This window comes from Saccopteryx bilineata, chromosome 5 (genome assembly GCF_036850765.1).
Source record: "Saccopteryx bilineata isolate mSacBil1 chromosome 5, mSacBil1_pri_phased_curated, whole genome shotgun sequence".
Lineage (NCBI taxonomy): Eukaryota > Metazoa > Chordata > Mammalia > Chiroptera > Emballonuridae > Saccopteryx > Saccopteryx bilineata.
In genome coordinates, this window is record NC_089494.1 from 205304661 (window position 1) to 205316696 (window position 12036).

A 12036-nucleotide genomic window follows, 5' to 3' on the forward strand; every position below is an offset into this window, starting at 1 on the left:
ACAGGAGAAGCACCCATCTGCTTCTCCACCCTTCCCCCTCTCCTTTCTCTCTGTCTCTCTCTTCCCCTCCTGCAGCCAAGGCTCAACTGGAGAAAAGTTGGCCTGGGCACTGAGGATGGCTCCATGGCCTCCACCTCAGGCGCTAGAATGGCAATGGTTGCAACAGAGTGACACCCCAGATGGGCAGAGCACTGCCCCTTAGTGGGCTCGCCGGGTGGATCCCAGTTGGGTTCATGCAGGAGTCTGTCTCTCTGTCTCCCTGCTTCTCACTTCAGAAAAAAAAAAATTAAAAAAAATAAATAAATAAAGAGAGAGGATGGAAGATGGAAGGAGAAAAATTGGAAATTATAAATCTAGGCAACCCTTTAAGGACATCTTGAAGGAAAAGGAAGAAGAAAAAAAAAGGATGTGGAGGGAGAAATGGTCAAGAAAATTTTTTTATTTTTTAAAGATGGGAGAATTTACATGTTTTTAGGCTGGTGGGAGTACTTAACAGAGGGAAGAACTGCTTGAGAGATGTTCTTCATAAAGTGGACAAGAGGCTTGGATTCCAGTGCATGAGTGGAGTGGCTGGCTTTGGATAGGAACCGAGGCTGTTCATTCACACTAACAGGTGCATATGCACAGACCCAGGAAGGTGGGCAGATATGATGGTAGGGGCTTGTGTGAGTTACTTTCTGATCTTTCTGTTTCCTTGCTAAAATAGGATACATGGTAGTCAGCTGAGGGTGAGGGTGGGAGATGTAGCCAGTCTGAAGAGGAATGAGAAGAAATAAAATACTTGAGAAGAAAGAGGGAAATCATTGGATAGGGAAGCACTGTAGTTGGCTGGGAAGCTCTGAGGGCTAACTTGAGATTAGCGGGAAGGAATTTAGTTTCCTGACTTAGGCCTTGCTGAAGATCTGCCGGAACACTCTCTCCTCTATCCACCCTCCTCTGCCTAGTTAACTCTCAGTTGTCTTCCAGGTCTCGACTTAAACACCACTTTCTCTACAAAGGTTAGCCTCTTTATTTTCCCTTCAGGTTATGTCAAACCCCTTATCATTTGTTTTCATGACACCGTGCACTCTGCTTTCATGGTATTTATCATGGTTTGATATTTTGTTGAAATGCATCACTATCCGACTGAAATCTGCTTCAACCATTACAGGTTCCAGAGTCATATCTATCTGCTCGGCATTGTATCTTCAGTGCTAGCCAGGCTCTAGATACATATATTTGTTAAAGAAACAATGCATGAGTGATCATTTCAATGCTTTACTCTTCCAATAGAGTCCATCTGACCAGTCCTTACTTTTTACTAAAGGTTCTCCAGTGGGTAGATTTGATAGGGTTGAAGAAGGAACTTGGGGTGCAGAAGAAACTTACACAAGCCAGGGCTTAACCTGCTTCGAGAGCTTTGATACAACCATTAGTTGAACTAGTCATATAGCTGACTCAGGGAAACAGGTTTTGCTTGTTAATATTGGCATTGTCAGAACCCACATAGTACCTGGCACATAGGACACTCAATAAATATTTATTGATTAATTAGAATGAATAATGGACTTAAGATGGTGATGATGATTTATAAGATTCAAATGTATGTCATACCTCACAAAACTAGGCATAAAATGAAACACAATTCTTTTGAATTAAGTCAGCATTCCTTGAGTCTGTCTTGATTATTTTTTTGTGTTACACTTCTGTCGCATCCATATAGAGCCATATAAATGATCAAAAGCAAGGTCAGACCCAGGGAGAAAGCCACTCTAGGAATAATTTGGAAGGATTTCCAGACCTGAAGCCTCAGTATACTCAACACCACTCTTCCCCCCATGGCTTCTTTCACCCTCAAAGCACTGAGCTTGCAGAGAGATCAGTGTCTTTTTTGCTCCTTTTGCCATTTTCAAAGCATTGTGGTTGTCTTTAAAAAGAAAATTAACACCCACGTTGGAGAAACTCTTCTTTCACATATAATATTCTTTGTAACAGAATCTGGAATTATAAGCCAAATAGAGTGGTCAAATAAATTGTTGGATATTCCCACAATGACTACCTTAATTCAGTGAAAAACAAACAGCTACATGAATCAACACAAAACTTGACTCACTTATGAATCAACATATGATTCACTGAGGGGGAAAAAAAGCTGCAGAGAGAATACATGCAGGCTGACATTTTTATATAGAGCTCAGAACCATGGAAAACCATAGAGAAGCAAATATGAGGTGAATCATACACCAAAACAAGGCGTGATAAATATAGATATCAGGCTAGCCATTTCCTTGGTGGGGTGGTAGAAGGGAGTGCAACAGGAAGGAGCCCTGAGGTATTTAAAAGGTACTGGTAGTTTTCTCTTTCTTTTCTTTTCCCTTTTGACTCCATTTGTTAGAAAATGAAAAGAACAAAAGTGCTGATCTTGTGGGGGATCATTGTAGTGAGAATTAAATGTTCAGAGCTTAGTACAGGGCCCACCACATAGTCCGTACTCCACACATGGCCATTAATATCACTGATAATTATTATTATTCATTTGATCATCAGTATCACAGCCCAAGGGATAGTCAATCATTGCAGTTGCAATTCATATTAAGCAATGTTTTCTTAAGGTTTTATATGTGCACTATATATGATGTTCTGAATATCTAACGTATTTCATACTTTAAAAACTTTAATAGGTGAAAAAAATTCTCAAGCATATTTCATCAGATTTTTGCCCTCTGTTCCTCCTATTGCAGCTAACCACCATTTTCCTGGCTGCTTCTCTCCCACGTTTGGCTGAGTCCGGTACTCTCCAGCCTTGCTCCTGCCATCCATCCCCGGGACTCAGATTCCACAAGGATGAACACCTAATACCCCAGCCTCCCAGTTCTTGATGTCCGCACCTCCAAAGAGTTTGGTCTTTGGAGAACAACAATGCTTCACAGTCCTATTATGTGCTGCCTCCAAAAATCTCATTTTCAAATTCCTCATTTCTCTAACTGGCACCTCCTATCTCTCCAGCTCTCTTCTTCTTTGACGCCCACTCAGTATTTCTGCAATCACACCAGGACTTCCCTGACCACTTCCAGCAGGATGCAGAGGATCTGGGACATGGACACACCCTTGATGGGTAAGGACACACGGTGTACATATTCCCAAGCACTTCAGAAAATAGTTCGGCAGTTTCCTAGAAAGTTAAACATATATGACCCAGCCATTCCGTGTAGGTGCAGTTGACTCGTGACCAATGTGGAAGGTGCTGATCCTCACAGAGTGGAAAATCTGCATATAACTTTTGACTTCCCAGAAACTTTACTAATAGCCACTGTTGGCTGGAAGTCTTACCAATAACATAAACAGTAAATCAACACATATGTTGTATGTCTTATATATTATATTCTGTAGTCTTACAATAAAGTAACGTGGAGAGAAGAAAATGTTCTTAAGAAAATTGTAAGAGGAAATACATCTATAGTGTTTTCTGAAAAAACAAACAAACCCACATATAGCTAGATCTGTGCAGTTCAGCATCTTTTCTCAGATTTTTTCCATTCTCTTTGTTCTGTTCCTAGAAGTGTGGAATTAAACTATAAACTGCCTGAGAGCAGAGGTTGCTTTAATGCTCTGCTAGAATTTCTGTGTCTAGGCCAAAGCAAAGCACCTAATAAGAGCTGACTAAATACCGGTTGAATGAATGAACGTTGGTACGACTCAGTCTCAGGTCTGATTTGGGTAGGAGCTGATGCATACTTGATTCTCTTTATTCATGATAGTTGTGGTCTGTAAAGCCACAACAAACATGGCATCAGTGAATACTGATCTATTGCTCCCAGGGGAAATAAAGGGTGGAGTTCCTGCAGCCTCTGGTCCCACATGTTCATCACGTGATCAACACCTAACTTTGTTGCATGCATGTTTTTGTTTGAAAGCATATACTGTTGATGCATTAACACAGAACTCACGGCAACAGCACTATAACGCATGCCTGACCCTCCATGAGGCACATCACAGCCTTCTTGTACGCACAACACTAGACGGCAGTACAGCCCGGTACTTGGGAGCCATTTTACACAAAGAAATCACCAACAACAAAGCACAAAAATTAAAAAAATAAAACAGAACAAAAAATCCCCATGACACTAAACGGACTGTGAAAAGGACACTTGTTTACAGTACAACAGCTGAACCATGGTGGCAGAGCACTGCCTTGCTCAGCCTGAGCTGCAAAAGTGGTGCCAGATGACTCGCTATTTTGCCACTGTGTATGTTCACGAATGACCGTGATAGCATCCCCAAAACTGGTTTTGGGGTTACAAATAAGTGTTAGCCAGTAGGTGAATTCATAAACAATAAGGATCGACAGCATTTCCCTACCTTTCCGGGGCATGCGCAGTGCAGGCCAAGGGCTTCTCTCCTGGGTCCACCCACGGTTGCGTGGGCTGCACGGTGCAAGGGATCAGGTAGATGGTGTACTCCCCCGAGTAGTCCTTCCTGGAGGCGTGCAGAGCACAGGGTGGTTAGAGAGAACGGTTTATGGATCACTCACTCACCCAGAAATACGCTAAGTTTGCTGAATAGTTTTCAGATGGTATTTGCCCGCTGCATCTAAGAACTTGACAAGTCTGTAAACATATTTTTCAGGAATTCATCACTGATCGTTGCAATCTTCAGAGTATTATCCAGGTGTTAAATAGAGCTACTTTATTTATTCAAGTCCTTTTTATTAGGAAAGCCGAGAAAGACACACTGTTTATAAAAACGTAAAAGGCTCAGGTGAAAGCAAAACAGAACTGGCCACTTCCTGCAGATTTCCATAAACTGGTTGGACAATTTCTGTTCAGTGTTTCTTGTTGGCTGACACCCTGATCAATGCATTCTCAACTGCAAAAGCTTTATTTATTATCGTCAGCGGCTGCTCTCATAGGAGAGGTAACAAATGCCTCAGGGTTTAACGACACCCTGCCAGAGAGAGCCCCCACCCATTTCATTAGGCTTCAGTTTTGGGGCTCCTCTCCCAGACTACAGCCTCACCCCTTTGCAGAGTTGAAGAACAATATCCTCCTCACTGGGAACTTCCCAGTCTATGGTGGGGCACAGAATTCTGTAAGTCATGACACTGAGAGCATGGACCTTTGTACCTCCACCTACTTCAATCCCCACACTTGTCACTGAGTAGCAGTGTAGCCCGGGTAGGCAGCCAGATATCTAGAAACTTCAGGAAGATTCTTCAAGACCCTTGGGAGGCTGCCATCCATTGAAAGAGAAGTACAGGGCCCTGCGTCTTAGTTAAAACTGTTGTCAGCAACCAGCGAATGCTCCTCACACCCACGGGTTTATTCTTTGACCGTTTCTTCTGTATTATTTATATCTATTTATTACTAAAGTAATAGCAAAGATTTGGTAAGAAAATAATTAAATAAAACCTTGATGGGACATCCTGGGGTGGGATTACTGGAAGGGCACAGGATGGAAACTGGGAGACCGCCTCTCCCTGGCGTGGCTCTGCCTCTGCTACAGTACATAGTAGGCTTTTCGACAAGCTACGCAAACTCTCAGGGCTTAGTCTAAGCCCCTTCGTATCCTGCCCTAAAAGTCCAGATGTCTGTCGGTATCTCTGCAGTTTTCGAATCTTCCTGTGAAGCTTGGACCATAGAAAATGAATCCTTTTTTTTTTTTTTTTTTGTATTTTTCTGAAGCTGGAAATGCGGAGAGACAGTCAGACAGACTCCTGCATGCGCCCGACCGGGATCCACCCGGCACGCCCACCAGGGGCAACGCTCTGCCCACCAGGGGGCGATGCTCTGCCCCTCCGGGGCGTCGCTCTGCCGCGACCAGAGCCACTCTAGCGCCTGGGGCAGAGGCCAAGGAGCCATCCCCAGTGCCCGGACCATCTTTGTTCCAATGGAGCCTTGGCTGCGGGAGGGGAAGAGAGAGACAGAGAGGAAGGGGGGTGGAGAAGCAAATGGGCGCTTCTCCTGTGTGCCCTGGCCAGGAATCGAACCTGGGTCCCCCGCACGCCAGGCCGACGCTCTACCGCTGAGCCAACCGGCCAGGGCCGAAAATGAATCTTTGTACGCCATGTTTGCATCGCATGAAAACTGACATGTATAATGTGAATAGTAATCCTTAATTAATAGAAATCCTTAATTAGGCAAAACTGTCCTTGCCTGATCCTGGTTTTCATCAAGTCAGGTCAGATTATGTCATGCCCTTGATCAAACCCTGCGGTAGCTTCCACCGCACCAGAGTGAAAGCCGAAGTCCACACACTGGCCTACAGGCCCACGCTGTGGCCCTACCCCCGCTCCTTGCTTCTGTGCTGCCTGTGGCCCTTCTCCCTGCTCACTCCACGTCAGCCATGCTGTTCCCCGAGCATGCCAGAAATGCTGCCCCTCAGGAGCGCTGTCTCCACACCTTTCCCAGATAATCTGCACAGCACACTCCTTCCTTCACGTCTGTGCTCAAAGCGCCTTTGTGGCGAGGCCTGCTCTCAAGGTACTAATTCGAATGACGATACCCTCTCCTGGTTCCCCTTACCCTGCTCTACACCATTGATTTTTCCACAGCATGCATCACTTTCTAACATGTCGGACTAACTTACTTATTATGTACGCTCTCGTGTCTTCTTACTCTCAGTGCTGCATGCAGGGATATTTATTTTGTTCACGGACACATAGTAAAGGCTCAACAGGTATTTGTTAGACAAATGAGTGCAAGGCAGACTGCTTGGTTTCTCAAGATCGCAGCCCTACTTTCCCCCACTCTGAAATACAATTTAGGTTGATTGCCTCGCTCTCCTTGAAAATAACCAAACACGGTCCTAGATGCAGGTCTTTAATCCTATAGTTCAGTGGTTCTCAACCTTTCTAATGCCGTTACTCCACAATACAGTTCCTCATGTTGCGGTGACCCCAAACCAAAAAATAATTTTGGTGGCTACTTCATAACTGTAATTTTGCTACAGTTATGATTTGGAATGTAAATACCTGATATGCATTATGTATTTTCCGATGGCTTTAGGTGACCCCGCCGGGGTCACGACCCACAGGTTGAGAACCGCTGCTATAGTTCTTTCTTCCTCCTTTCTAAAACTAGACATTTCCCACATCAAAACAGGGGGAGCCACTGCCCCACCTCCCTGAGGAAGCCTTGCACAGCTGGTCAGCCCAGGCTGGGCTCTCTGTTCCCTGAACAGCTGCGGTCTTGGGGTTCAGTATTTCTCATCGTGCCCAAGGCACAGAATTTGTGGTGTTGTTCTTCATTTTGCCTTTTTTCTGTATATTTCACCTCCTTACTTCAGCATAAGCTCCTAAAGGATGTTTACTCAGGACCTACTATGTGCTAAAACATACAGTTCTGGGGGCACAAGAGAAATCAAGCATATCTTTTACCTTTGGGAAGCTTATAATCTAGTGGAAAAGGAAAGTCTATTTAGAACATTGTAATATAATGAGTTGTGTCAGAGTAGGAGCTGGACCAAATTGGGAGCAAAGAGGAGGAGCTTCCAGCACTAAAAGGAAGTCAGGGAGGTGTCACAGAGGGTCAGCATCTGAGCTGTGGCTCAGAAGAGTTTGAGTTTTGCAGGAGGAGAGAAGTGGGAAAGACAGAGAGGGTTGCAAAGTCACAGGGGTATAGATGGGCAGTGGTTCGGGACTTGGCGAGGTGTCCCATGTGGTGAGAAGGCTGGATTTGAGATGAGGCTAGAGGGGAGGGGGTGGACCTTGTAAAAGAATTAGACTTTAACAGGTGATGAGAGTCAGCAGAGGATTTAAAGAGGACAGTTTCTCTGCCTATCAACTGGGACAAAGTACATGCATAAATAATCTCACAAACTGCTAGGTAGCACAGCCCTTAAAGATTACTATATATCAATTTCAAAGGAATCATTACACCGACAAATACATGATGTAAAACCAAAAATTTATAATTAAAGAAATCAATTCTTAAGACAATCTGCCACTTCTTAACTATAATGCTAGAATAACATTTTCATGATAAATATAAATCTTACTTTTCTGATCTATAACATGGGGATAATTACATTTATGACAGACTCCTGGTTCCCCATTATTTTTTTTCATGGTAATAGCTTTAATAAGTTTGTTACTCCCATTCTTCCCTTTTACAAATGGAATAATTTACTGTACTTCTCCAATTCCCATTCTACTTCTATATTGGATGCGGAAGGAATTCATATTATTTATTTTACAGGACATTGGACCCTAAGGATTAAATCTGGACCTAATAATAAGAGATCCTGAAATTTTCCCTGCTGTGGCCATTAGAAGGAAATTTCTTTATTACACTAAGGTTTCAGTTGGCCACGTTTCCCAGCTTCCCTAGCAGGTAGCACTGCCATACGTTAATGGGATCCCTAGCCAATGGGATGTGAGTGAAAGTGATGTATGTGCTGCCTGGTCTCACCCTTAGAAGAAGGGTGACTACTCCCTGGATTTTTTTGGTCAGAAGCTGATCTGAGTTACATATGTCTTCTTCTCTATTTGCCAGAATGTTGTTTCTATCTCTGCTCCTTTTAAAATAGAAATGATATGAGTGGATAAAGAAGATATGGTACATATATATAATGGAATACTATTCAGTCACAAGAAAAGATGAAATACCACCATTTGTGACAACATGGATGGATCTTGGTAATATCACACTAAGCAAAGTAAGTCAGTCAGAAAAAGCCAAAGACCATATGATGTCGGTCAGATGTGGTATATCAAACTGAAAGCCGTAAATGAACAAATAAGTAAACAAACAAAAATTCATAGACAAAGACAACAGTATCGTGCTTACCAGAGGAAAGGGTGTTGGGGGATGGGGTAGTGGAGGGTAAAGGGAGTCAAATATATGGTGGCAGAAGATGATTAGACTTGGGTGGTGGGAACTCCATGCAATACACAGGTCATGTATCATAGAAATGTACCTTGAAACATAATTTTATTAACTGTAGGAATATGCTATGAAAATATGCAGAGTTAGGATGACAATCAGAGACAGGGAGGTGCCTTAGGGCAAAAGCCCTGAGTGGATGAGAGTCCAGGGCCTCTCTGACCTATGCTGGAGATAGTACTCTCTGGAAACAGCAAAACAGCAGGATATGATTTAGTAACACAAATGTTTAGGCTCTCAGAACAGAGATTAGGAGTCAGCATGTTCCTCGTCCATTACTTCACCCTCTGAAAACTTCTGCTGTCTGCTTCCTTGAGTTACTTGTACTGGCTAATAAATATCTGAGTAAGGCTGGGGACGGGGCTTCAGTCCCTTGGTCTGCGGACTGGGGCAGTTGCCTCCCCTCGGCTCCTTCAGCATGTCATCTGGTCTCCGAGTAGTTCATTGTCACCACAACAATTAACTAATGTCACTCTAATAAATTAAAAAAAGAAAGAAATCTAGCCGTTGAAGAAAAACCCTATTTCCCAAGCTCCTAAAAGAACCTCCAAACATTTCAGGCCTTCCCCTGAGAGCCCCTACCCTGTATGCACCTGTTATAAGAGCTTGTGGCTCTCCAAAGTTGATAGGGGGAATCAAAGGTCTGAGCGCTCCACAGTAGCTGCAGGCCAAATTCAATTCCTCCTAGGTGGTCTGGCGTCAGTATGAAGGATTTCACGTCCGGCAGGGTATGGTGCTCCATCACAAACTGTCCTGTTTTAAAAGGAAACATACGCACTTATTTGTGAGCTTTATGGTACTTCTGGTGATGTCCTACAAGTCTTAGAATTGAATTAGCATTCCTCAACCAAACAACTAAGGTTAGACCTACCCTCTCGTTTTTAGAATATATTCCACATACGGTTGGGACCATATAAAAGTATAGCCCCTCACTTCAGTTCATCATCATACTTGTGATGGTCATCAGAATCACAGACATTTATAAACAATATGAATGTGCTTGCAGAAATGGCATTAATGAGTATATTCATAATAATAGGGGTCTGTATGTGACAATCAACACTGAATAAGCTTAGCATTGAAATCCAACCAACGTGTTCCTTGCCAGTGATTTTCAACCTTTGTTTCTCATGAACTCATAAACTAATTACTAAAGAAAAAAGGGCCCTGACCTCTTCTTCCTTAGTAACTAATTTATTTGTGCCATGAGATGAAAATGGTTGTATTTAGTCAGGGGCACTGACTTTTAGTAATTAGTGTGTGTTTGTGCCATGAAAAAATAAAAGGTTGAAAATCTAGAAACATCTCAGTAGTTTATAAATAGAAATACCAAATTTGGATTTAAAAAAATCTCACCTACCACCACTCAAGTCCTTGGTGGTGGGAGACAATTGTAACCATGATTAAAAAGGTAAATCGGCAAGACATTTCTACTCTTTAAAACTGCAGTCTTATAGTGTCATGAATAAATGAAAGTATTGACTATTGAAATACTGACTAAATGAAATGACTATTCTAGATGAAAAGACACTAAACAGATATAACAATCAAACTGTAACATATGAATCTTGATTGGATTCCTCCTTGTATATGAATAGATATAAAATAAATATAAACTAATATACATAAAAGCAAATAGAAAAGACATTTGGGGTACAATGGAGAAGATATGAATAGGAACTTGATATTATCAGGTCCAAGTCACATGTCTCAGATGTGGTAATGCTGCTGTGATGTGTAAGAGAATGCCCTTTTTCGCATGAGAAGGCTCAAGCACTTAGGATAACTTGACAGGCAGCCTGCAACTCGTTTTCAAATGGTGCAACAAAATATGGGTATGAATGTGTGTGTGTGTGTGCGTACACATAAAGCAAAATGTCAATAATTATTGACTTTGCTTTTAATTGTTCTGGCCTTTCAACTTTTCTCTATGTTCAAAATTTTCCTATTAGGAAGTTGAGAAGAAAAACAGCCCTGATATTACCTCTGAATTTGGCATGGGTCTTGAATTCAATGACAAGACGGCCATCCTCTCGAATATAGATTCTTAATATTTGCAGCCGTGCAGAGAGCACACTGTCCGTCTGGATTCCTGGGTGGGCAACCATACACAAGACATTCAAGTTAGGGTGTGGAGGAGACTCCCAACAGTAACGGACACGGAAGTTAGCCCAGCAACTCCTCTAAAGTACACATGTACATTTATTTGGATGTAGCGTAAGAAAAAATTCATATCTTCACATGTCTATTTAGAGATATTTGCCAATTAAAAATTGTAGGACAGTTCATTCTACTTTGCTCTTTTTTCACAGTTCCATTTTCTGTGACACAGCTGCTTTATACCTGTGTCTCTTGCCCAGAGCCCCCGTCCAGGGCTCAGAAAAAAGTGGCTCTAAAACTTCTTACATTAGCTTTACACCAGGATGTGGTTACACCACATCTGCTTCATAGCATATTTTCTTTTCCTCACTGGGACTCCTCTTAGGATCTAACAGGACCAACAGTCTTGGTGCCTGCGTTCAGTATTCAAACCAGTGAAGAATTAAGGCCAGCTGAGAGGCCCGTCGTAACAGCATGACATGAATAAACTGTAGCTTTAGTCAGGGCAGCTGTGATCATGATACCAATGAATTCAATTTGACCCAAAATTAAAGGTTAACCACAAAAAGGAGGAAAAAGGAAAAACAACAACATCAAAAAACAAAATCATCATAGCTCAAGGGTTTATCTGACCCAAAGTATGAAAACTTCCTAAAGTTCTCTTCCTATGAAAAACATAAAGCAAATAAATAATGTGAGCTTCAATCACTTAACAGAAGTCTGCATATTCCATGACCAGAAATGAGGCCCATCTAAAGACAACTCCTGCAGCCCTGGGCATCTCTGCCTCATTCAGGTCCTGCACCTCAGGGAGGGAGAGGGGGAGAACGAGAGCAGCAGGAGTGAGGAAAGTGCACCGGGGGTAATTTCTGAAGCACAGGACACTGAAAACGGGAAAAGAGCAAAAAAATAATCCGGACCCGTTGGAAGGAATGGAGGCAAGGACCACGCAGTTTTAAGGGGCATTCCTGCGGCAGCAGCGGGAGAAGGTGGGGGGGCAGAGCGAGGGGGTGAGCTCCCAGCTGAGGGGCTGTCACTCATCCAGAGATAAGCCTGAGGTGAAGGTCATTTCAAA

At 42.8% G+C, this 12036-nt stretch overlaps 1 protein-coding gene across 2 annotated transcripts in view; it reads right to left on the reverse strand.

Annotated features, from left to right (window-relative positions):
- The window catches only part of FRAS1 (Fraser extracellular matrix complex subunit 1), a 514100-nt gene that overhangs the window by 12729 nt on the left and 489335 nt on the right, over nt 1-12036 (reverse strand). For both annotated transcript variants that reach the window (XM_066279180.1, XM_066279181.1), the window contains 3 exons: nt 10846-10953; nt 9455-9614; nt 4339-4455 (listed from right to left, as the gene is read on the reverse strand). In XM_066279180.1, the coding sequence (XP_066135277.1) occupies nt 4339-4455; nt 9455-9614; nt 10846-10953 (385 nt within the window). The remainder of the gene's footprint in view (nt 1-4338; nt 4456-9454; nt 9615-10845; nt 10954-12036) is intronic.